Raw genomic sequence first — 27172 nt, 5'->3', positions numbered from 1 at the left:
CCTCTCATGGTCACTAGGTGTCACCCTCGTAACATGTTACAGTTAATGATTCCCAGACAGCTTAAGCTCAAACAGGGCCGTTTCTAGCTTCATGAGGGCCCTATGAAAGATTGTGTTTGGGGCCCTTAGACAGGACATTCTAATCATCCTCAGGTAAGACTACACATAGAGCTTGGGGACGCCCTGGTGGCTGGGGGGGGGGGCCCTAGGCAGCCGCCTACTTCGCCTATAGCCAAAAACGGCTATGACCTCAAATAACTACAGTTGTTTATAATTTTGTGTCTTTATCTGATTATATTTTTATGTAGTTATTTATTTTTCCTAGTTTTAGCTTAATACTGTTACTATGACAGTGTCAATCAAACAAGAGTTATTATACTTGTCCAGGTAGAAAGGCAGCACTCATATTGGATCACATTAGAATGTGTTCCTAATGTTGTGGCCAGGTAGTGTAAGTTACCTTTGAACTAACGCGTGACCTCTGCTTCATTACCAGTGATGGCAGAGATGATGCATATCTTATCTTTTTTTTTCCAACTGCACTTTGTCATCCATCCTCATCATATTGTTGGGAAGCTTTTTGCGCTTTAATCAGTTTTGGGCCCGAGTCTATTCATTTGTTTCCAGTAAACAAATGATCTGTAGTACACTATTTTATCTGTATTAGTTTACTGTACTTGTTGCACATCTTATAAATGATGCGTTAAAAACCAGATATTACTTATTGTACCATGCGTACCATTAGTTTGCCTACTTTGATGTTTTTCGTCTCATGTTACATAGATTTAAGGTCATTCGGCCTTCAGAGGAAAGTAAAACTTCAAGTCATAGCTTAACTCATTCACTCCCAGCCATTTTCACAGAAGCAATCCCGTTCGCTCCCGGCTGTTTTTACTGAATTTTGACTGATTTTGCAAGGCCCACAGAATATTGTGTTCTATTGCTATAAAAGCATGGAACCTATCAAAAGAAAGATTAAAGTCTCTTCTTTCATCAGGAAAAAAAGTATGTTTCTATCTGTTTCCGTTTTGCAGCAATTAGCATTCGAAGAGAGCTAAGTTTCACCAGTTTTCACAAATCTATTTAAAATTCTAAGTAATTAGGGCCCGAGCAGCGACCGCTGCGAGGTCCCTATTGTTCCTGAAGGAATTCTTATTATTATTATTCTTCTTCTTTTTCTTTGTTATTATTCTTTTCCGCAAACAACCACATTTTTGAGGCACTAAACATGAACGAAAACTCACCAAACTTTACACGGAGATCGGGCCTGGCGAAAAATTTGATATTTTAAAGTCGCCATACATGATACATGAAAAATGGCTCTGTAGCGCCACCTACATAGGTTTAACGGATCCCTGTCCCGCTACGATTGTCCTATGGCTACGAAAATTGTGTGGCACCTGTAGCACATCCAGATGAACAAAAACCTCTTTGATATGTGTACCCTAAAATAGACAGGAAGTGAGGTATGAGTATTTGAATGTCCAATTTTGGCCCATTTTTGCACATTTACAGGGGTCATACTTTTGCCCGCTTCTCCTACACGGTTAACCCGATTGACTTCAAACTTGGGCTGTACCATCTCAACACCTGGGACAACATCATGGTAAAAAATCTAAAGTTTTTGACATACTATATGACGGTGGCGGGGCATCAAATTTACAGTTTCAAAATTCTTACTTAACAAAGCATTGCCGTGGTACGTTTAATTGAGAGCCACGAAAATTGGTACACATATGTAACAGACTATGATCTACAAAAAACTCTTTTTGAACCATATGCTAAACCTAACAGGAAGTCCGCCAGAGGCGAGGCATCAAATTTTGTGTTTCAAAATTCTTATTTAATGAAGCATTCCCGGCTGTACATTTCACCTAGAGTTACCAACATTTGAAGACATATGTAACAGCCCTCAAGGTACAAAAAACTCTTTTTGAACCATATGCTAAACCGAACAGGAAGTCCGCCATTTTGATTTACTTTGGAACGTGTTGCCATTTTTTGGGCCATTTCATAGGGGTCTTATTTTAACGAACTCCTCCTACAGAGTTTATCCGATCATCTCCAAACTTGTTGTGATTCATCTTAAAATGTTGAAGATGAAAAGTTATTGAAAGCTTTTTATTTCGTCGCACGCTATTGCCGTGGCATGCACAGTTTGCAAAGGAAAAAATTCCCTCTTAATGAAGCATTCACAGTTATACGAAGCAGCTCGAGCTACGAAAATTTGGAGACAAATTTAACAGCCCACAATGTACAAAAAAGTCTATTGGTGCCATGTGCTAAACCCAACAGGAAGTCCCGTAAGGGCCGGTCATCACATTTTGAGGTAAAAAACTCCTCTTTAACGAAGCATTCCCGGTTGTACGTTTCACCTAGCGCTATGATAATTTAGAGGCATACATAAGAGCCCACGATGTACAAAATAGTCTCTTGGAACCATCTTCCAAAACAAACAGGAAGTCCGCCATTTTGATTTACGTTGGGATTTGTAGCCATTTTTTGTGGCCTTTTTTAGGGGTCATATTTTAACGAATTCCTCCTACAAAATTTATCCGACTGTCTTCAAACTTGGTGTGCTTCATCTTAAGATGTTTAAGATACAAAGTTATCGAAAGTTATTTATTTTGTCCCACACCGTTTCATGGCGATGCATTGTTTGCCAAGTAAAATGCTGCTTTTTTTTTTGGTCTAAACATGTGCAAAAACTCATGAAACTTTACACACACATCAGGCTTGTCATAAGCATGAATATTTTAGAGATTTCTTATTAAATTTGCAATAAATGCTTCAATAGCGCCCTCTAGACATTTTTATGAAGTCTTTCCGATTATATGATTCAGCTAGATGTGTGAATATTGGCAGGCATGCCTAATATATTCAAAAAGTATTCTATATAGCCATGTGCCAATCCATTTTGATTTTATTTTGTTAATTGTGCATCATTTTTGGCCTTTCCATGAAACTTTACAAACACAAAGCATGGCAAAAACGTTTAAAATTTAGATGGTTTCCTATTTGACAGTACCCCAGCATGCCAGTACCCCGACGTGCAAATACCCCAACGTGGCCCGGGTTGCGAGGGCCCTTTATAGCTGCTCGCAGCTCTAGTTTAGCTTTTTTTTCTAGATGGCCCTGGTTGACCTCCTTTGCTCTGCTGCCACCTGCTGGCCGTTTGTGTAATAACTACCATTTCTGCAACCGTTCTTTGCAGAGCCGCTGCATCAAAGCCTTCTGTATGCTCTAGCATAACCCCCCCCCCCCAAAAAAAACGTATAAATACGTCTTTGGGACACTTAGAACAAAAAACAAACAAAAACATATTTATACGTTATTGGGATCAAATGAGTTAATAAATATCTTTGATCAATAATTAACCTCATTCCTACCCTGGCTTTGTTTTCTTTTTTTCACCTTTCTGTTTTTTCTTACTTTTTTGTCGTTTATTTGTATTTTCAGAATGGAAAAATCATCTTCCCGGCACCTCCGCCCAACAACATGCCCACCGCCGCTCCGCCGAAGCCCAAGTCTATCAAGGAGCTGGAGGCGGAGAAGTCGTCCCAAATCTCTCCCTTCAGGGCAACGCTCACGTCTGCCGGCGTGTACACTGGAGGTCAGTAAACTGGATGTGTCACTCACGTGTGAGGGAAGGCGATGGGCTTCATTTTGCCTTTTAATTGTCCTCATTGGACTCACGGGTCAGCTTTCGGGAGGTCGGGGTCTGCGACCAGGTGGAGGTTAATCATCAACTCTTTTAGGTTAGCGCTGGAATGTGCGCGGGAGGTGCCAAGTGTCACAGCCAGATTAAAGTGAGCGCTCGCACGCTTACAAAAAAAAACAAAAAAAAACGGGCACCCTCTTAGTGTCAGGAAACGCGCAGTCTAAAAGTGGCGTCGCGCCGAGTGTTTTGTTTGAAGCGACACCGCTGCCACGGCTCCCCGCGGTGCAAGCGCTCCACATGTACTTAATTTCACATCACACGTTGTTTACTGCCACCGTCGTTAGGCGCTCCTCGCCAGTTGCTGCTTACATGCTCATTAGAGTGGTCGTGTAATTGAGTCATTTAGGATAATAAACTTCCGTGCCGTTGAGGGGGGGGGGGGGCATTGGGAGTCTTGAGAGTTTCCCACATGCCAACAGGAAATGAGGAAAACGTGCATTTGCCAACGTGGGAAATCTACTTAAAAACTCTTTACTTCATTAGTGGGATTGGGCTGTAACAATTCTTCATCTGTTTAAGGTTAAAATGGATCTAAAATTGTCAATTGGCAGATTAATTTACAAACAATCATGCCAAGTATTTTATATACCTTTCACTGTGTCATTCATATGTTATTGTGATTTTTATTCTCCACACTTTATTTGCCGCCTAACAACTCCCACATAATACTTCCAATTTACACTGTTCAAATTTCAACTAGCTTAAAAAAAGTCACACCTCGCGAGGTATATATTGTCTGATTCCACATTACTTACAGTATTTGCGCAATTTCAAATGTTTTATATAAACTTTTTTTTTCCCCATTCATTTTCAATGGGAAAGACATTGAACCTTTTCTAAATATCGCTTTCCACGGCCACTTCCATACATATAACTGATCATCATTACCAGGTGTCTAATACTGCTCGGTGGCATAGTTGTCCAGTAACCAAGAGGTCATAATTTCATAATTTATCTCTTAATTTAGTTCATAAGCATTCCACATGCATTCAAAATGTTAGCATTCCGCTTTCAGCATTCCAACGCAATTTCTCCACAAAATTGCACTTAAGTCTGGTTTTATAATGCCATTTTAAATGTTCCCTCCTCCGTCTCAGGCTTCACCACACTGTTGGGTTTGGGTCTGGCGGCTCCCAACGCCGCCTTCACGCAGATCGTCACCACCTTCGGCTTGGCCGGCATCGTGGGGTACCACACGGTGTGGGGCGTCACCCCCGCGCTCCACTCGCCGCTCATGTCGGTGACCAACGCCATCTCAGGTTAGTTTTTGCGCAGGATCGGTCAGTTTTATGTACGCAATATGTATGGTAAGAACTGTCAAAGGTAATCAATTTAATCAATTTATTTCTTTTTGAGCCATTTTTTAATAATTAAAAAAAAAAACTCAAAATCCTCTGATTTCAGCAGTAATTGTTCACTGATTTCTGTAGTTCTTGTTGAAAGAAGACTTTATTATCTTCTGTGTTTAATCAAAATAAGACATTTGCAAACATCTGTTTTTACTTTGGAAAACAATAATCAAATCCGTAACATAGTACATTAATCCCCCTTTTATTTTTTTAATCACTATACGATTGTGAAGTACGAAATAAACACCAATCACTGGTTAATATACCATTAAACAAGAATCAGGGAAAAAAATGCAAAAATTTAAAGTAAGTTAAGTAAATTTTGCTCTTAATTTGAAACGAATAATGTATTATTCCTTTCACCACCGTCCAACATGAAACACTAACGTCACCTAGTGGCAAGGGGGAAAAAAGACTCAACAGAAATCGATTGTTTTACACACATTTCCACTTGTATGGTCATTAAACTTTATGAATGGCTATAAAATGACTATATCAATGTTACAAAAGATACAAAACCACATTTGTAGTAGGTAAACAAATTTGCCCACTTTTATGTTATTTAACGAGAGTACTAAAAACTTGAAACAAAATTTTAATCAACATTTTAGAACAAATATCAAAATAAAATTTTGGGGTCGTGATCCCATGCTGTTGCTTTGAACGTCCAATGCAATTGTCCTTATCGTGTCTTCTACGCACTTCTGAGCATCAATGTGCAATTTCTAGTCATCTAAAAGACAAAAAAATAAAAATAAAAAATAGTCGAAAGTAAAACCTTAAAAGATTGTCTTCCCGTTGCTGACTGCTGCTTAACGCAACGGGGTCCAAAGGTCGGGGGAGGTAAGTGCATGTGTGTGTTCTTGCCGCTTTGATCACCCCGGCGACCCACGCTGAGGTAGGAAGTAACACACCAGCGGTGATCTTTTGGGGGGTGCGGTGGGGGGGGGTGGGGGGTCAGGGTGGTCTCTTGCTCATTTAGTCGCACACGCACGCACGCACGCACGCCACTTTACCCAGACATCAGAGTGAGGTCGCGGAGCCTCGGCGGGAATGAACGCTGGACACTTCTCGCGTCCTTTCAAAGTTTTATGGGCCACGAGGCCTGTGCCGCTTTTATGTTTACATCTTTTGCTCGTCTTATGTGCTCCGCAGGGACTTTTCTCCCTTTGGTTCTTTGTGAAATTAACCGTATTATACGCAAACATTTAAATAGTAGTATTTTTAAAAAGGAAGTAAAGATATCTTTAGTGAGCAAACTAAACAAGACCCTGTTGAGATTATCCCCACAGATTTTAATGGGAAAGTAACTGCCAGCGCTAAAAATCCACGTAACTGCACCATGTCAACCACGACATAACCTCGATTATCTGGGGGTGTAACTCGTGTTGTTATTTGGAGTCAGCGGCTAAAGGTTCTCGTCAACTCTCGCCTTTTGCTCTGCCTCCCGCCTGTTGGTTTTCCCGCTGCGTTTGGCATGGCGCTGAGTCACTGCAGACCGTCTGCAGTTACAGGAAAAGGCCTCCAGAATGTGTTGTTGTTCCAGGCATCATAAATGCACACAATAACTTGCAGACTGGGGAATTTTGAGCTGGTTCGTTGAGACATTTTTCTAGATCTGTGCATGAAATTGGTCATGCACTTTCCAAAGAGGCTTCTTATTAACTCATTTGCGCCCAAAAGCGTATAAATATGTTCTATATTAATTGTTTTAAATTTCCCAAAGAGGTATTTATACGTTTTTTTTATGTTTTTATTTATTTATTTATTTATTTATTTTTATGTTAGAACATACAGAAGGCTTTGATGCAGCCTCTCAACTTCTGAGAACGGGTGAAGCAAAGGTAGTAATTACAAAATCGGCCAGCAGGTGGCAGCAGAGTATAAGATATCAACCAGGGATATGATGAAAACAAGTTGTTTCCTCACAATTCTAAGAAGATTTGTGAATAATGATGAAACTTAGCTATATTTTAATGCTAATTGCTGGAAAATGGAAACAGATTTTAATATACTTTTTTTTTTCCTGATGAAAGAAGGGATTCTAATCTTTCCTTTGGTAGATTCCATGTTTTTATAGCAATAATACGCAATATTCTGTGTCATAATCCAGCAAAACAGTGAAAATGGCTGTGAATGAAATAATCTGAAACTTAATCTGATTAGAGTATTCAATGTTACTATATTATACTGTATCATTATCAGGTGTGCACAAAAAAACTTTGGTGTGGTTCCCAAATGAGCACCAAAGGTTGCTGTTGTTTAGTGCTCATCCCCCAACCCCCCCCCCCCCCCCCCCCAAGTGGTGGAAATGATATCCTGTCATCCAGTCCCAGTCATGTACTTTTTAAGACCTGCCATAAATAGAGAGGTTGACAAGAACAGCCAATTCAGGAAATACAGGAGATGGATTTTTTTTTTTTTTTTTTTTTTTTTTTTTTTGAGCATATATCATGTCTTGTATGCAGAGAAAAGTTGCAAAATCTTCAAATACGATTGAGCCCCTGAAAGTAGACATACTAGATGGTTCTAATTTTTATACAGTAAATGTATATAGCAGTTTCACTCAGGAAGTATCACAATAAAACAGAAGTTGTGGACCCGAATTTTGAAGCAAGTACCTGCAGAAGTCCGTTTGAATGCAGATTTTAGTGCCTGTAAGTCATTAATGGGCTGATGTTATCGAAGCTTCCTGAGCCAGAGGCACAAATGTTCTGTAATCTCCAAATTGAAGAGCGGAAATATCAATCGTCTATACTGTATGTGTGCGGATTATGACTGGTGTTCTGCTGTTGTGTAAATACTCCACCCAAGTTTTAGAAAGTCATGTCTTTATTCAAGAATAACTGGCCTAATCTTGCAAATATCTGCCGTGTTCAGGTCTCACGGCCGTGGGTGGTCTGGCCCTAATGGGAGGCGGCTACACCCCAACAAGCACTGCCGAGACACTGGCCGTGCTCGCCGCCTTCATCTCCTCAGTCAACATTGCCGGTGAGTCCCTTCCCGCATGCATCATCGCCGCCAGTTACAGCAATAAAACATCAGCATAGTTGGGTGATTCACAGGTTTTATATCGATTGTGCTATAAGAATCCCAGCTGTACAGCCCCCTTGCATACCCACCTGCTCTGACCTGGCTATGGCGTGGACAGCACGCGCTCATGCACACTTTTGCTATTGCTTTTCATCAATTTCCCATTCTAAAGACAAATTGTTGCTGGCATCATTACAATACTCATCACTAATATTTCTGGGGTTTTTCTCCAGGCATGAGCTGTGGCTTATTTTCAATTTTCCCTGTAAATTGCATGTGGACACATGGAGCAATCTTGTTCCTCACTTTGCCTGCACTTCTTTTAAATTGTGTTCCCGCAGGCCAGGGGTCGGCAACCTTTATTATCAAAAGAGCCATTTTAGGCCAAATTAAAAAAACTAAATCTTTCTTGAGCATTGTGATGAAGGAAAAAGTGTGTTATGTCTAATGTATTGAGGGGCCAAAAGATAATTAGAGCTGCAACAGAACAAAAATTTACAGTACTTTTGAGATTCATTTTCTTGAACCTTACATCATCTTCTTTTGGATTTATTTTTTTTTTTTTAATTTTTCATACACCTTTTTTGATGCATTTTTCTGTATTTCTGGCAAATTTGTGATTTTTTTTTTTTGGCAATGCTATGGACATATGGTAATTGTCTGCCTCTCTCTCTCTGTCCTTTTTTTTTTTTTTTTTTTTTTTTTTTTTTACATTTTGTGGCTTTTTTTTGTGCCTTTTTTGCTATCAATTTTGTGGACATTTTATGGCAATTTTTCGGTTTTCTTCTTTTCTTTTTGGACATTTTATGGTTACTTTTTGAATGTTTGCTTTTCTTTTTTTTTGTGCAATTCTCTGACATTTTTTGGCAATTTGATGAACATTTTATGCAAATGTTCTTCTTTACCTCTTTTTACCCCTTTTTTCGACATTTTATTGTCACTTTTGTCTTTTTTTAATTTTTATTTATTTATTTTTTTAATAATCCACCCTTCGCCTCTCTTTTTCTGACAACTTAAAAATTTGCATTGTTTAATTATTAATTTTTATTAAATTTTATTTAACAGGTTTGTGAACAATGAGGAAATTTAGCAAATGCCAATTGCTTCAAAACTGAAACAGATACAAAAATACTTTTTCTTTTTTTTCCCCGATAATAATTTTTTTGGTAGGTTCCATGTTTTTAAAGCAATAGAACATAATATTCTTTGGACTTTGCAGAATCAGTCAAAATCCAGTCAAACAACCGGGAGCGAAGGGGATTGCTTCAGGGAACATGGCTGGAAGTGAACGGGTTAACGGGGAAATTTGACTTAAGTCGAAATTCGGGTTACTCGCTAGCGTATGAACTACGACGTAACTCGAGGACTCCCCGTAATCGGTCAAAATGATGTTCTTTTAATTAAAGACGTGATAATGTGGCCTCCCTCACTTTGATCGTAAAATGAAAATTGTGCAAATTAGGTCCAATTATTACGTGTGTACCCCGCTTAACCTTATATTCTGTCTGGCTAAGGTGGTTTCCTGGTGACTCAGAAGATGTTGGACATGTTCAAGCGTCCCACCGATCCCCCGGAGCATAACTACCTCTATCTGCTTCCGGCTGGTGTGTTCGTGGGCGGATACGCTGCAGCGCTGCAGTCGGGGTATAACATTGAGCAGGTGGGGAATTTTCATCTGTGAAATGTGCCTGTATCAGTCCTTCAAAGTAGTGCACTGGCACGTAAATGTTGGGTAATCATCCTTTTTATGTTGTCTTTGTTTGTCCAGATGTTGAACAGAACTATCCATTTTTTTTTTTTAAAGCATTATGTATTCCCTCCTCTAACCAGATGATGTACTTGGGCTCCGGAATGTGCTGCGTCGGCGCCCTGGCTGGCCTCTCCAACCAGTCCACGGCCCGCCTGGGTAACGTCTTGGGTATGATGGGAGTCGCCGGGGGCATCGCCGCCACCCTGGGCGCACTCAAGCCGAGTCCCGAGCTCCTGGCGCAGATGAGCGCCGCCATGGCCGTCGGCGGCACCGCCGGTGAGTCTGAATTTGTTTGGTTGTGCGTTTGCTGCGTGCGCGCGTTGTTGGCTTGGATAGATTAACTCTTTGACTGCCAAAAACGTTTAATAAAGATGAGTAAAATCATGATGTATGCTGCCATAAACGTTAAATGTCGTCAACTACGTTTTTTTTTTTGTTTTTTTTTGTTTTTTTAAATCAATGGGAAGTGCAACGTCCAAGTGCAGCGCTGCTGGTCAATGGAGTTGTGAAATCAAAAACACCCACTAACTATGGCCAGCAGATGGCAGCATTGTATCTCTTTCAATGGGCTGCCGGTGTACGGAATTACGATGAAACATGCCGGAATCTGTTGAAATCAGATTGAAATCAAACGTTTTCAAGGGTCTTTCATTTGGTGCCCATATTGTATATTCAGTAAAAGCACACAATATTCTGTTTGCCTTGAAAGATGAGTTAAAATGCTCAAAATCGGCTGGTACCGTTTTTTGTTTTTTTTTCCCCTTGTGTGACAGTAAAAGAGTTAAGGAGAAGGTGTGTGGCGTGCGGATGAGCTTTGTGATGTGTGCATCAAACGGAACATAGAACAACAGAACGCGCTTCATTCGTTGCCAGACTCCGGGAGGTGGTGTGTGCATCTTGTCAGAATGGGCATTAGTCACCATCTCTCACTTACGTTACAGAGTTTGATCATTTCATTTGCATGCTAATTGTTCCAGTAACAACGTCGAGGTCCAGACTAAACAGTCCGCGTCATCTGCACATAAACATAGAAAGTCGCCAAGTAGGCCATCAAAAACACACAGTTCTTCCGATCGGCCCGTTTCCAAGAAGCTCTTTGTTCGTGTTCATGAGATTTGCATGTCCTCGCACGCGTGTTTTTAATCCATTGCTTTTCTCCTCTGCAGGTCTGACCATCGCTAAGAGAATCCAGATCACCGATTTGCCCCAGCTGGTGGCTGCCTTCCACAGCCTGGTGGGTTTGGCGGCCGTGCTGACCTGCGTGGCCGAGTACATGGTGGAGTACCCTCACTTCGCCACGGACCCGGCGGCCAATCTCACCAAGATTGTGGCCTACCTGGGCACCTTCATCGGCGGGGTCACTTTCAGCGGCTCTTTGGTGGCTTATGGCAAACTGCAAGGTTCGAAAAGTTCATACTTAGATATCCTCCTGACTAACTAAAAAAAACATATACATTGTCCAATAATGTTTATTTTGATATTCCCCAATCTTTGTGAAGTAACTGGAATATTGCAAAAGAAATTTTTGAAAAACAAAAAAAGTTTTTATTTTTTAAGCTATGATGTGTCCACAACAGAGGACATTTTTTAAAACTTAAATGCTAGGCTCAAATACTTTAATGTGTTATTAAGAGTCTTATAGAAACATTTAAATAAATAAATAAATAAAAATAAATAATAATAATATTAATAATAATAATAAAAATAATAATAATAAATAAAATAAATAACTTGGAAAAAAAATACCTAAAGATGTCCAAAAATTTGACCATAAAATGTCCAAAAAGGGAGAAAAGCAGAAAATTAGCATAAAATGTTTGCCATGAAATGTCCCAAAAAAATGTCAGAGAAAAAAGAAGAAATGATGAAAATTACCATAAAATGTCTCAAAAATGCCACAAAATTGATAGCAAAAAAGTCAGAAAAAAAGTCTAAATAAATAAATAAATAAAATAAATAAATAATAATAATAAAACAAATTGGAAGGGCAGAAAGGTCTAAAAATGTATGGAAAACTACAAAGAAAAAAAAAAAATCCAAAAACGAAGACGTAAAGTTGAAGAAAATGAATGTCAAAGTATTGGATGCTGCATATGTTTGTGTTCTGTTGCAGCTCTAATTAGCTCTTGGCCCCTCAGCACATTAGACAAACACTCACGCATTGTTTTGTTCATCACAATGTTCAAAAGTTTTGCAACTCAAGACAGATTTTTATTTATTTATTTGGCCTTAAAATGGCTCTTTTGACAGTAAAGCTTGCTGACCCCTGCAATATACAAAATTGCAATAGCAAACATTGCCCCTCTCAAGTTTAAATGCCTTGAACCAAACTTTTTCTGTTGATGTAAGTTTACATTTATGGTTTGTGTTTATGGAGTAAGCTAATTAGGTCTGAAATATTTGCACCATCTTCTGGTTGCTGCCAAGTCGTCAAATCCGCTCGTGTCTCACTTCTTTCAAGACGTCAACACAGTTGCCTCTTTAAATTGGATGGTAGCCTCAGCAAATACCGCAAGATTGGCAAGATTCTTGATTTAAAAAAAAAAAAAAAAAAAAGATTAAAATGATTCATTATTGCCAGCCCTAGATGAAATATTAATGGCGGATTTTCAGTCTGGGCTCAGTCTAAATGAATGTGTATGTTCATGACTCATTGATAGCACTTTATGCCAATGTCAATGAATTAATTATCAGTAGGGGCCCTCAAAAAAACAAGCTGTATTTCATTGGGTTAAGTGATGACATTTCCCCATCCTCTTCTCTCCATCCCACAGGTATGCTGAACAGCGCCCCTCTGATTCTCCCCGCCCGCCACGCCCTCAACGCCTCTCTGATGGCCGGCAGCATCGGAGGGATGATCCCCTACATGCTGGACCCCAGCTTCACCACCGGCATCACCTGCCTGGGCTCGGTCTCCGCGCTATCCGCCATCATGGTACGGCCCGCCCGCGTCCCGTTTCTTGGAGAGCGGCCACGTGCGCACAACGACGCATTCATTTTTTTTTTTTTACGGCGACGTTTCATCAGATCGGAATCCGTTCACGCTGACGGACGGCGTGCGTAAGAATGTTGATTTCGTATTTTGGTCAGGAAGGGGGCGGAGGGAAGCGAATCAATAAGCAGCCTGTTGCACTGGCATCGCTAGCTGCCCAGAAATCTGTTAATAGGCTGGCAACCGTCGTGGCAAAGACTCGACTTTGTGCAACTGCCAACTTCCTTCTTGCACTTGACTGTACTTATATTGGTCTTCACCACTGTAAAGTCACACTTAACCTTTTGAATATGTTCCTGAGAGCTTCAGGTTGAACACCTTTTTGACCTCTGCCGTTTTTTTTGTTTTTTTTTCATCATCATATAACCCGTTAACATTTCTAGCGAGCTGAATTAATGACGACACATTGAGCGATCAATAATAAGCAACAGCAACTTTTGGTAGGCTTTCAAATATGTTTTGAAACATATTCAGCTTGTTAGAGAAGGCCAACTAACAAGGCCAAACTCTGTCTCCAATCAGGCCCTTATCGTCTCACGTATCATCTTCAGTACAGGAAGGCCATGAATAATGGATGATGATGAGACAGCTGTTGCCTTTTTTTTATTTTTATTTTTTTTTATTTTTGCACTGCTTATTTGCATTTTCTGGGGCGATCCAAGCTTAGCACTCCTTTGTTTTAGTCGTAGCCCTAACATACTGTTCTGATTTCCTCCAAGGGCGTAACCTTGACGGCGGCCATCGGGGGCGCCGACATGCCGGTGGTGATCACCGTGCTGAACAGCTACTCGGGATGGGCCTTGTGCGCCGAGGGCTTCCTGCTCAACAACAATCTGCTGACCATCGTCGGGGCCCTCATCGGGTCATCCGGTGCCATTCTGTCGTACATCATGTGCGTGGTAAGTAGGGATGGATGACATTTTGTTACATGACACAGTGGTCACTTTCAAACTGGCTGCAAAATTGACATCCTGACTTTATCCTCAAATGTGAGGGCAAACATACACTTAACATATCCTTTTTTTTGTTTTTTGTTTTTGTTCCCGTCTTGCTGAAATTAGCCCGTTTGAGAGGACACCCAGCCCTTTGTAATGCTGGACCAAGAGCATGTCTTGATTTTGTTACCATGACAACGTGACTGGAGCCTCTCTATGGCTCTCTGTGGATCTATTTAAAAAAAAAAAAAAAAAAAAAAAAAAAAAAAAAAAATCAAATTTTTTCAGATTTTTATTTTTAGATAAAATATTATTTAAATGAATTAATGATTTAGATTTAAAAAAATAAATATTAAAAAAATGTCCACATTTTTTAGTTGTCAGAAAGAGATGAAAGGTAAATGGAAAAAAGCTTTAAAAAAAATGTCATTAAAATGTCCAAAAGGTGACTATAAAATGTCCAAAAAAGAAGAGGAAAAACAGAAAATTAAAAATGTTCACGAACTTGCCGAAAGTGTCAGACAATTGAATAAAAAAATAAAATAAAAAAACAATAAAAATAGGCAGAGAGCATAAAGTAACTATGCGACTTCCAAAAACAAATGAAGAAATCCTGAAAATTGCCGTAAAATATCCACAAAATTGCCAAACTAATCAGAAAATGAATTTAAGAAAATGTAGGAAATAAAATGTTCAAAAAGTAATCATAATAAAATATCCAAAAATAAAAGACGAAATCCCGAAAAATTACCATGAAATGTCCACAAATTTGCTAAAAATATCAGAAAAAAGCAGAAAAAAATATCAAAAATAGCCATAACGTCCAAAAAAGGAAGAACACAGAAACTGACCATATGTCCATGAAATTACAAAAAATGTCAGACATTTAACAGAAAAGCAGATAATCTAATAATGTATGTAAAACAAAGCATGAACAGTTAAAAACAAACACATATTTAAAAATTAAAAACTGAAGATGAAAGTTAGAAGAAAATGAATCTGCATATCGGATGCTGCATATTTTCCTGTTAAGGTGCAGCTTCCTTCATCACAATGTTCAAATGTTTTGCTGCTCCATACACATTTTTTTGTGATTTGTTTGGCCAAAAATGGCTCTTTTGACAGGAAAATTTGCTCGCCCCAGTATGTGACGAATGGACACGTAAGCAAATAAAGAAGAATAGAATTTTGCTAATAAACCTCGGCAACCAATAAGGGAACCTGTACAGTAGATGACGCTTAGCAGAAGCTCATGCTAATCTGTGCAGTCAACAAAATGAAAGGCACCTCTGCTTACCTTTTTGACTAGCATTTCTTGAGTTGAGGCTCTGTTTTTGAAGCGATTTTGCTGACTCTGTGCAGGGAAAAATGTTGCTTGTTGAAAGAACATATTGTAGCACCGTTGTTCCTCTCACATCCACCAGGAGGGACTCTAATGTTGCCATAGTGGCTATGTTTCTGCGGAGCTAAATCTCAGGCCTCACGTGTGCTTTGCAAGACAATTCACCCTCGGTTCTGACTATAAAGTTGACTCAGAATGAGCCGATAATAATAATAATGAAAGCATCTCTTCCCGTCAGGCCATGAACCGCTCGCTGGCGAACGTGATCCTGGGAGGCTACGGCACGTCTTCCACCGGTACTGGGAAGCCCATGGAGATCACAGGCACGCACACCGAGGTCAACGTGGATCAGACTGTGGACATAATTAAAGAGGCCCAGAGCATTATCATCACTCCAGGTAACACACACACACAAACAACACACATGACTTGTATGCAAGTAGGAAAACACGGCGCTTTGACTTTACAGGCTTTTGCAAAGTGTGAGTTCTGTTTATTTAACCCTTTCTTGACCCGTGTTACATCACCGTTTTGCTAGGCTAATTGACAAGGTTGGTGCGCCCCCTCCGTGCACACTTACACTGACAGGAACGCACATTCTTGAGGCCTTGTGTGGCCCCGTCTGGAAAATAGACATTCTACAATGCACCACATGCTCTCATTTCTTTGAAACTTGCCTAAACATTAAGTGTACTGTATTTTCCGTACTATAAGGCGCACCTTCAATGAATGACATATTTTAAAACTTTTACAGTAGAGGCTGGGGTTACGTTATGCATCCATTAGATGGTGCTGCGCTAAAGAGAATGTCAGATAGGTCAGTCAAAATTTATTAATAGACTACAGTCCAGCTTTCTGACAACTCCATTCACTCCCAAAATGAAGCGTGGGTTCACTTCCCCGCCCGGGAGACCATGTTTGTATGTGTGGGTGAGTGTACTGAAAAAAAACAAAAGAAAACAAAACTTGCTGTCGACTGAAAATGACATCACAAGGGCTCAGGTAACCAATTACAGCTCAGCTTGTGAATGTCACATTTAAAACATTAAAAAACAAACAAACTTATTTACACGTTATTGGGAGCAAATGAGTTCATGGTAACCAAATGGACCTATAAGGTAGCTGCTCTTTTCTTTGTGTGCGCTAACAGCACAACTTTGGTTTGCTTCCAAATTTGGCTAATTATTTTCATTCAGAGTAATCTTTTGGGCACATTCAATAATTTGATTGGATTGAAAGTCCCAGCTGAATTTTAAACATTAAACAAAGACAATTACTTCTTTTGTATTTAACCAAAATCACACAACTTGCAAAAATCTGCTAGCATAGCGCTAACACACGATGAACAACGATAGAGACGGGATAGCATCAATGTTGTGATAGTTCCAACACTTGAAGCAATGGATATTAGAACAGAAATGGTGCAAGGACAGCTTGATTTTGTGCTCAACTTTATGAGTATATAATATTGTGATACAAAAGTTGACTTTTCTGGAACTAATGGATAACAACAATGATCATATCAGACAGCCTGCCCAAAAAGGGGCCAAAATAAAGTCCGAGTTGGACGCAGTGGCGGAAAAAAAATGGTTTTGATTTGTTTTTCTTCATCTTTTCAGCAAATAAAGAAAGAATTCCAGAAATATTTGTCAAAGTCAACATTAGTTAAAATATGAGCATTTGCAATAATCATAACAAAGCCTGTCAAAGATACAGTACTTGGACTGTCACAATTGCTTAGAGGTCAAGCGAAGCTATCCCATCCGCCACCTCACCTGATTGACATCTGGGGAAAACATTGAGGATTTGCGCGATAAACGTGATTTGCATGCTTTGTCTGGCCCATCTCCCCTTCAAGGTTTATTTTTCTCCAAAATGCGGAATGTTGGAAGTAGAGAGAGAATATGGCAAAGAAACAAGTCAGTTATTCTGTGCAGTTGCTCTGTTTTTTTTTGTTTTTTTTTCACCCGGTGTTGGAAACTCTCAACCATTTACCGGTAATTGGCATATCCAAGCAAGATGTTTTCTGATTGGTTGTTGCGAGAAGGTTCGTAAATGCCACTGGCGCTTTTTCGGCGTGTGTTTGTCAGGTTTTTGATGGTGTGATAAAGATCAAGTACCACAAAGCAGCACTATTATTTTATACATGACATATTTATTGGACAGCCGCATGCTGAGTCACCCCGGGTTTTCACTGGATGCGGTTGCGGTGCGGTTGCGGTGCGGTGCGTCTTGACTGCGTGCTCCGGACGGGTCAATTTTTTTGTCAATCCACACCGGCTCCGCACAGCTGCGGTCCGGCAGCTCCGTCGCCGCCCACTTCCCAACGTGTCTCGCGGGACCGCGCGCGCGCGATCATGTGGCATTTCACAACGAGAGGTGGACTTCTTTTTATTTAACATTTTCTTCTTCTTCTGCTATGAGATTCCATGCAGCATCCTTTTTTTGGTTGTCCTTGTAAAGTATATTAATAACGAGAGTCGGGTCAGTGCGGGTCCACTCTTTATTTCTGTCTTCCGCGTCCGGCTGCCGCTCAGTACGGCAAGCGAGACGGGCACAACAAGCAATCGCGAACATCAAACTCACAATACAATACTAATTGCTTGCGTCGCCGCACCGCACCGCAACCGCACCGCAACCGCATCCAGTGAAAACCCGGGGTTAGTCGTTAGCGCGACATCACAGTTCTGAGGTTCTGGGTTTGAATCGCTCTTTATGGTCTTGAAACATGCTTATCGAGCTCTTGGAATGATTAACACAAAAATATCTAAACTGTATGAAAAAAAGTAAAAACTGTAATATCACTCAAAAGAACTGACACCCAGGCAGTTTCAAAATGCTAGCTAGTTAATAGCCAGTCGCTAACCTGCGCTAACAACAAACGCTGCACTCTCATTCGCTTTTGTTTATTTTTAAACAATTCGAACACACATTAAGATTACAATACAATGCAGTAACTCGTGAAAAAAATAACTAGAAACAACAAAAAATAAGAAAAAAATAATTATAAATAAAGTTGAGTATTTGTAATTAGCAATACTATAACCTTATCTTACCGACATACTCACATTTCATTCCTCCTTAACTCATTTGCTCCCAATAACGTATAAATACGTTTTTTTAATGTTCTAAGTGTCCCAAAGACGTATTTATACGTTTCTTTTTTTTATTTTTTTTTAATTTATGCTAGAGCACACAGAAGGCTTTGATGCAGCCTCTCAACTGCAAAGAACGGTTGCAGAAATGGTAGTTATTACACAAACGGCCAGCAGGTGGCAGCAGAGCAAAGGAGATCAACCAGGGCCATGTAGAAAAAAAAGCTCAATTACTTAGTATTTTAAATAGATTTGTGAAAATTGCTGAAACTTAGCTCTATTCTAATGCTAATTGCTGCAAAACGGAAACATACTTTTATAGCCATAAAACACAATATTCTGTGGGCCTTGTAAAATCAGTCAAAATCCAGTAAAACAGCCGGGAGCGAACGGGATTGCTTCTGTGAAAATGGCTGGGAGTGAATGAGTTAATGACACGACTCTTTACCACGTCCAGAAGTGTACAGGTCAATCGTTTATTGGTAATTTGGCAGCATGCGACTGGCAGTGGAGCTCTTTTGAAGCTGGCAAGTTACCGGTTACTTTTTTTTTTTTTTTTTTTACCCCACCCCCTTCTTCTTTTTAAATATACCTGCTCGCTAAGTCGCAGCACACTTTGCTCTCACAGCCGCATTAGCGCATTCTGTGGGATCGTAAAACACAGTCACAGCGGGTAGTCGGTGAACGCTTTAGGGGCGCGGAGGGTCAGCTGCAGCACTGCACTTCAAAACTGTTCCTGAGCAAGAATTGACGAGGGTTAAATAAACGGCGCACACTGCACATATTTTATTGATAAATAATTGTTAATGAATAATAAAATACGGGACGAAGCCTGATTCGTAACACAATAGTACTTAGTAAAGCAACAAAAAAATGGCTATACATTATAGAACACTTAAGAAAGGGGAAACTCTTTATTGAACATGGTGAAATGCATTGTGGGAACATTCAATTTAATATTCACGTCTGTGGGCGTGACATCCTTGTTTTCGTTTCAAGTTTTCAACTTGCAACTACAGTTACTATTTGGAGTTTTTGAGTCAGCTAAAAACAAAAATACTTAGGTTTGTTACACAATCGACAGTGCTATAACTTCAAACTTCAATAACACAATGGCAGAAAAAGGAAAAAAAAATGGAACGTATGGCTGCATGCATTCAGTTGCAGTATGTTATATGCTTATTTTAGAAATGTTTAACACTATTTTGGTTAAGGGAAGTCTAGAAAGACATTTTTTTTTTTTTTAATTAAAAATAAGTAGCAAGTTTATGTTCAGTGGAATCCTGAAAAGAATAATTAATTTTTTAAATTAAAATGATTATGATAAGTCAAAATTTCACTCTTTAGTTTATTTTTTTAATAAAAACAAATTTTATTCTCAAAAATCATTTCCAATTAACTCATTTACTCCCAAAAACGTATAAATACGTTCTATTTTAAATATTACCATGCTCCCAAAGATATATTTAAACGTTTTGGCTATGATGCAAACTCTGAACTGAAGAGAATGCTTGAGCAATGGTAGTTATTACAAAAACGGCCAGCAGATGGCAGCAGAGTATAAGAGACCAAAAAGCTCTTTTCCCCACTATTTTAAACTGATTTGTGAATAATGATTCTAATGCTAATTGATGCAAAATGGAAACAGATGAATACGGTTTTTTTTCCTGATGAAAGAAGAGACTCTAATCTTCCTTTTGATAGGGTTTATGTTTTTATAGCAATAGGACACAATATTCTATGGGCCTTGCAAAATCAGTCCAAATCCAGTAAAACAACAAAAATGTCCTGGGAGTGAATGAGTTAAGTGGCAAAACTGGGTGCCATTTTTAAATCTAACAGACGTACGGTGGCAGAAATGCTTGATGAAAAGTCATCATTGCACTTTTTCACAGCAACGTTGTTGTTTCATATTTACGTCCAGTGATGTGTGGCCACAAAATGAGCACGGTTTTTGAACATTTCCCTTTTTCTCGCAGGTTATGGCCTTTGTGCTGCAAAGGCACAGTACCCCATTGCCGAGCTGGTGAAGAATCTCAAAGATGCCGGCAAGGACGTGCGGTAAGTTCCACATCTCGAATCCCACCCCAGCCGGCACGTCTGTTCAAGCTACTTTGGAGCATTTGTACTTGATTAGAAGGAAAAGCGGGTGGTCAGAGTTCAAGAGAAGGAACGAAAGAGCGTTTTCCTTTCTCTTTGCTTTCCTGGTTATATTCTAATTCTTCATGACTGTAATCCCCTTTTAATCTTGTATTTCGGGTGTCCAAGAGGAAGTTCACGCTCGCTTCCCTTTTTGTCACTCCAAAGTGTCTTTTTCAATCCCCCAGCCGACGGCGCTAATGTGTCCCAGATGCTGCACTCCTGCCTAAAATCACCAAACTAATACGGGTTAATCCCCGATACAAACGGCGGCTGCCATTACACCACATGGTCGCTTTATTCTCGTTTCCTCAAACGAACACGTGTACAGAAGACACAAGTTATGAATTTGGGATGCTTCCTATTGCGTTCTCTCTCCGACTAGACTTCTGTCTTGAGTTGTAGGGGATCAAACACAATTCTCATTTTAGAACTTTTTATCTTGGAATTTGTTGATACATTTTTGACCGATAACTGTTATGTTCTGCGGTTGGATCCCCAAAAACGCAGACACAAATAAGAGGTTAACTTGACTAGACCAGAAACAACGGGAAGGCATCGAGGAACAGATGCCGTCAGACTTACATAGGCAGCGAATGGATCCGATTGGCTGCGGCCTGACATGTGGGTAACCCCGATAGGTCGCTGAAACAGGACTGACATGGAATTTCTCTGATTCGCTGCTGACTTACATGCGGGTAACACTGATTGGCTTCTGACCAGATCAAGTGATTCAAGATTCCTGACATCACATAGCTTCTGACCAGTTGAAACTAGTTGTTGGTTACATGCTGGTTGCATCATGCATCAGTTCCAATAAAGTCAAATACAACTAAACATCAGACATTTGCCACAAACAAGACAGTCATGACAATAACTAACCAATTATCCAAATCCAAATTCAATAGGGAATCAAATAACCCCCCCCACTGGATTCCATAAAGAATGAAAGGATATTTGTGGTAATGAAAAACAGTAATTGCATTATGTTGCTGCAGGTTCGGCATCCACCCCGTCGCCGGCCGTATGCCCGGTCAGCTCAACGTGCTGTTGGCCGAAGCCGGCGTCCCTTACGACATTGTCCTGGAGATGGATGAAATCAATGAAGATTTCCCTGGTAAGACGAGCTGAAGTGAAAAAAAAAACAAAAAAGTATATTTATGTTTCCGTTTTGGCAGCGATTAGCATTAGAATGTAGCTAAGTTTTATCATTTTTCACAAATCTCTTTAGAATTGTGGGGAAACGGCTTGTTTTCAACATGGCCCTGGTTGATCTCTTATACTCTGCTGCCACCTGCTGGCCGTTTTTGTCATTACTGCCTCTTTTTTCTTTTTTTTTTTTCACCTGTTCACTATAGTAGAGAGGCTGCATCAAAGCCTTCTGTTTGCTCTAGTATTAAAAAAATAAATGAATAAATAAAAAAATAAAAGGTCTTTAGGGCACTTAAAACATTTAAAATAGAACGTATTTATACGTTTTTGGGAGCAAATGAATTCTGTTAACTCCACAAGCAAAGCGGGCTATTACAACAAGTACGAAAATGGGAATCATGCCGCAACCCCCAATTTTGAAGATGATCGTATAGGCTTCACAATATTTAATTCAACGATCCCGTGTGTCCAATCAGAGACGGACCTGGTCCTGGTGATCGGCGCCAACGACACAGTGAACTCGGCCGCCCAGGAAGACCCCAACTCCATCATCGCCGGCATGCCCGTGCTGGAGGTCTGGAAGGCCAAGCAGGTGAGACGCATCTGGCGCACGCCCGCTCCGTCGTTAAATAGATAAAAGAGCAGCAGACCAGACGTGAAAACTGGTTCGCATAAGCGAGAAATGATCGCAGCTCCAGCTGCGGTGCCCATCCTGATCCTATTAGGGGTGACTTTGTCCCTGTGGAATGGCACCGATCCGAGATCTGGGATTTTGATAGTCTTTGCGCACAATGCAAGCAATGACTCGTAATTGAAACTCATTATTGGAGCACTTGTGAGTCAAAATGCAAAAAAAAAAAAAAAAAAAAAAAAAGAGTTCTTTCTTAACTGTCATAACAGAATTCTGTTGTCCACCCTGGAGAAATAAAAGGAGGCTGTCCACTTAAGCGCACGCACACACATCCGCGTACACAGATGGGCCAACACGAGCATGCACTGTTTAGGGAAATGCGTTTAAACAGTCTGCAAAGTGAAGCTTGAATAAGCCATGTCGGAGGATAAACTTCCTGAACCTTTCCTGCTCAAAAACAGCAACAAAGTGTGCTTCTGGCACAGACGGGATTAAATTATCACCTCAAATGAAACCGAGGGATTGGGGATTCTTGCAGCAGATGTTAACGAGTTGAGCTGCAAGGGATTCACAATCACCATAAAATACAATTTTTCCATAATAGTTACCTACGTTGTACTTTACCTGAATTTATTTTTTGTTTTCCTTTTTCTCCTGCCTTACTCACTTCCAGCAACTTTTCTATTATTACAAATTATTTAGACACACTCGAACCTCTTTCAACTCCTGCTTCAATATAGTATGTCATAAAAAATACTGCGCTGGTGCCTCGTACTGCTTCACCAATCGTTTCAAGCTGTAGTTCAATCATCTGCGTTATATCTCAGCACTCAATTTGTTCGCATCCAAGCAAGGTTAGAACAAGGAAGTGCACCTTTCGGAGTGGCCTTTTATTATGGGCAGTCTAAGGCACACCTGTGCACTGATCATTGTGAGGTGGGATGGATGATCGCGGCAAAGGAGAAGTCGCACAGATTTAGACGGGTTTGTGAGCGATATTTGAGAGAAACGGTGATATTGTGTAAAAAAAAATATTGTCCAATCATGTTTATTTTGATATTCCCCAATTTTTGTGAAGTAACTGGAATACTATAAAATATTTTTTTGAAAAAAAGTTTTTATTTTTAAGTTATGATGTGTCCACTACAGAGGACATTTTTAAAACTTAAATGCTAGGCTCAATTATAGTTAAATTAATTCAAACAATAGTTTAATGTGTTCTTAAGAGTCTTGTAAAAAACATGCTAACAACATTTAAAGCCTAAATTTGTTCAATAAAAAGTCTTATGCACTTTTCCTCTTGCTTGCACTGAGGGAAGCCATTTTCTTTTATGATGCAATCAAAGGTAGCAAAGCCCCACCCCTACACGTTTGGTAGGAATCGCTGGTAGTCAGGAGGTTACGGAATATATGTCGACTGCAAGATATTTAGTAACAAAAAAAAAAAAAAAAAAAAAAAAAAAAGATCCTCAAGTATAATGTAGTAAGAGTAATTAGCGGGTTGCCCTATTTCTTATATGGAAATAAGAACATTTAAAATGAACCCCAAAAGCTCTTGTATATTGACAGATAAAAAGTTTTTTTTTTTTTTTTTTTTTTAAACTTCCGATGTAGGTTCAACTGTTTTTTTTTAATTGTTTTTTTTTTTTTTTTTTTGCTTGTTTGTTTTTTCTTCCATTTTAGTCCATTAAGATTTTTTTTTTTTAATTTGTTATTTTGTAAATTTTTCGTCGTTATGATAACCTTGTGTGGCGATAGAGAGAGATAAATTTTGTAAGATAAATGTATTCATCTGTTGATGTACATTCCATTGTCACAGCAGCACCATTTACAATTAGATCCAAAAAATAGGAGCAAGTTAGCAACCATCAAAGAAAAGACAAGTCTACTTGATGAGGTAACCGTGTGAACTGAGGGTGACCGCATGTCGTGACATTTTCTGTCGCCATCTCAAGCTCGTAAGTTGGGGCACTTTGCAACATTTAGCCTCCCCCCCCCCCCACCGTCAGCGGCTGCGAAAAGCCGGACCGAGCCCCGCCCCCATCTTGACGGCGTCCGCTCCCGTTTGCCGCAGGTGGTGGTGATGAAACGCTCGCTGGGCGTGGGATACGCCGCTGTGGACAACCCCATCTTCTACAAGCCCAACACGGCCATGTTGCTGGGCGACGCCAAGAAGACGTGCGACGCCCTGCAAGCCAAGGTCCGCGAGGCCCAGTGAGGCGCGCCGCCGCCGTCCCACCCTTAGAACCCCCCCCCCCCCCAAAGTCCACTCGCACAAAAAGGGAGAAGCATTGCGTCAACATTTTACAGCAATGTTTAGTGTACACATGAAATTTGTGAAGTTACATGTTTTTGTTTTTAGAGTTTAGATGAAGGAAGGCTCTGCCACTTACATTGTGCAGATCCGTATTGATGTAAAAGAGTGTTGGATGTTTGAAATGATACTTTTAGAAAATAGATATCAAATTTCTAGTGTTTATTTTTTTTTTTTTCTATAATAACCTTGAGAATGACATTTCAGAGGACCCAGCACGGTTTTGTTTTTGCCGCTTCAAATTGTTAAATTTGTCTTTCTCATTCTTCATTACAAGAAAAACACAAGCAATATAATCAAAACAGTTTTGTAAAGTCCTTTCTTTAACAGTTTTATACTGTATTGAAAAACTTGTTAGAAATCATAGTTGCTTCTGGAATTATGATTTGGGCCTCACAATGGACCTTAAAATAATAACACATCTTCACTATTCAGAAAAAAGATGTATCTTACACAACACTGTGTATTCATTTCTATCTGGATAAGCAACAACAACAACAAAAAAGCTATATTTATGCCTCAGATAAACATGAAAAATGGACAGCGATTAGATCTTAAGGTGCAGATATTTCAGCGCACGTGTGGATATGATGTATCTGTTTTGGACAAATATGTAATCTGGTGTTTGTTTTTGCCTCTTAAGGAAGTTTCACAGCGAGTTTGTTAAAGGCGGGGTCTTCCGTTTTCACTCAGGAAAATGCACTATATAAATATGAACTCCTTCTCAATCTACACCTCGGGGCTTCTGTTAATGTGTGGTGGTGATTTTTTTTTTTCCTAAACCCCCACCTCCCAGCCTGTATTTTGCCATTTTGTTTTTTGTCAACAGCGGGATGTTTCTGTGGACAGACAGTTGTTTACCCCTCCAGCCAATCACAGAAGCAAGAATCTTGTGTGAGTGAGTGAGTGGTGGAAAAAAAACAAACAAAAAAATCTGTGCGTGTTGTCAAGTTGCCGCGGTAGTGACTTAGACTTAGACTTGACTTTATTGATCCCTTTGGGATGGCTCCCTCTGGGAAATTTACATGTCCAGCAGCAATAAGAACAGATAATAAAAAAATAATTAAATCAATCAATAAAATAATTACACCAGAGATTGAATTAATAATAATAAAAATAAAATAAAAACTGTCTGTCCACAGAAACGTCCCGCTGTTGACAAAACAAACACAAAATGGCAAAAATCACCACCACACATTAACAGAAGCCCAGAGGTGTCGATTGAGAAGGAGTTCATATTTATATAGTGCATTTTCCTGAGTGAAAACAGAAGCCTTTGAACAGGCCCCATCCGGTTAGCATTCATGACTTAGCCCTCTCACGTCGAAGCCCTACTTTTACCCCTTTAGGCTGGATTTATACTGCAGGTCCAAGTGTCCATTTGTGATAATGTTGAATGAATGGTTCAATTCAAATGGATTGTACGTAAATGTTTAAAAAGAAACGGTGACAAATAATTCACTTGGACAGTGATTCTTTCGCCTACCACTAGAGGGAGTACTAGACTTTGATAATCACTGGTCTGTGCAATATGAAGATATGATTCAGTGCTTTTTCTTTGTCCTAAATTTGAACCATGCGATGTAAATCCAGCCTATTGTAATTTCTGCCATCACAGTCAACATCAGGGGCACCCGAGTAGAAATGTTGTGTACCATTATCGCACTTGACGTTTTTTTTTTTTTATGGTTTGAGGAACAAAAAGAGGGGTCATTCCATTTCAAGTCTTTTTGTAAATGTTCTGTATGAAGACCTGCTGATGTGTACTCACCCTTGAGGCCATTCCCCTTTTGTTGACCACCGTTTCGCTCTACCTCTTCACACACTCGCGACCAATAGTTTTTTGTTTTTTTGTTCCATCTGACCAATCATACGTCATTTCCGTGCTTCATTTATTTTGTAACCCGTCGTCGTCTTTTTGTGAGTGGTTGAGCTCATCTGACCTCAGTTTGCTGCAGTCTAGTTCGAGTCGTTGCTAATACTTAACCCGAGATCGCATGAAAACGTCATGTCGCTAACGTGTCGGCGGAATAATTAGATTGGCCCAAAATTAAGAAACTGATCATTTTACCAAGTCAATTTGCAATGTGCATTCCTCTATGCTCACCCCATGGGAAATATTTTTGTAACGTGACATTTGTGAAGGACAGCTATTGGGATTTGAAGTTTGAATGCGCCATGATAGGGAAATGTACTGTGAATGTTCTTTTCCTGCTTTCGTTTATCATGGAGTATCATTCCTAATAAATAATAAATAAACTTGTATTTACACGAGATACTGTATGTTGTTGGTTATGACTACTTTCCACAAACGTCATTTTACAAACTAGTTTCATATTGCTATAATCTTTTTTTTTCTATTTTAATTCACAATTGGAACATCTGCTGAATAAAGTCATTAAAAAAATTGCTACAGCTTACAAATGCAAGTTTAAAAAAAAAGAAGAAAAAAAGTAACAAGACTTTAAAAAAAAAAAAAAAAAAGTGAATCTCTTTCTGTGAATAAATAAATATTTTTGTCAAAAGTCAATGATTTAATTGTATATGTCCCCACTTATAATATTGGCGCAGTAAATTTTATATTTAAAAATATAAAATTTTAAAATAATGTTGCGAATAACGTAGTTTTTAAATTATATAATTAACATCTTCAAGATGTGGTTTCGATACATGATGTTTATTTTAGTCTATATTGTGTACACTGTAATATAATTGAGTA

General features: G+C 39.5%; 1 protein-coding gene across 3 annotated transcripts in view; it reads left to right on the top strand.

Moving 5' to 3' along the window:
- nnt (nicotinamide nucleotide transhydrogenase) overlaps positions 1 to 26729 on the top strand; it is a 35778-nt gene extending 9049 nt beyond the window's left edge. For all 3 annotated transcript variants that reach the window (XM_077497609.1, XM_077497610.1, XM_077497611.1), the window contains exons 10-22: positions 3460 to 3613; positions 4819 to 4980; positions 7951 to 8061; positions 9618 to 9763; positions 9934 to 10129; positions 11020 to 11253; positions 12628 to 12788; positions 13565 to 13744; positions 15361 to 15520; positions 20197 to 20278; positions 21355 to 21473; positions 21985 to 22100; positions 24214 to 26729. In XM_077497609.1, coding sequence (XP_077353735.1) covers positions 3460 to 3613; positions 4819 to 4980; positions 7951 to 8061; positions 9618 to 9763; positions 9934 to 10129; positions 11020 to 11253; positions 12628 to 12788; positions 13565 to 13744; positions 15361 to 15520; positions 20197 to 20278; positions 21355 to 21473; positions 21985 to 22100; positions 24214 to 24357 — 1965 coding nt within the window. In that variant the 3' untranslated portion in view covers positions 24358 to 26729. The remainder of the gene's footprint in view (positions 1 to 3459; positions 3614 to 4818; positions 4981 to 7950; positions 8062 to 9617; positions 9764 to 9933; positions 10130 to 11019; positions 11254 to 12627; positions 12789 to 13564; positions 13745 to 15360; positions 15521 to 20196; positions 20279 to 21354; positions 21474 to 21984; positions 22101 to 24213) is intronic.
- Positions 26730 to 27172: the final 443 nt, after the last annotated feature.

Source organism: Festucalex cinctus, chromosome 15 (assembly GCF_051991245.1).
Source record: "Festucalex cinctus isolate MCC-2025b chromosome 15, RoL_Fcin_1.0, whole genome shotgun sequence".
NCBI classification, from domain to species: domain Eukaryota; kingdom Metazoa; phylum Chordata; class Actinopteri; order Syngnathiformes; family Syngnathidae; genus Festucalex; species Festucalex cinctus.
Note: the sequence above shows the minus strand (reverse complement) of the source record. Positions and strands in the feature narration are given on the sequence as shown.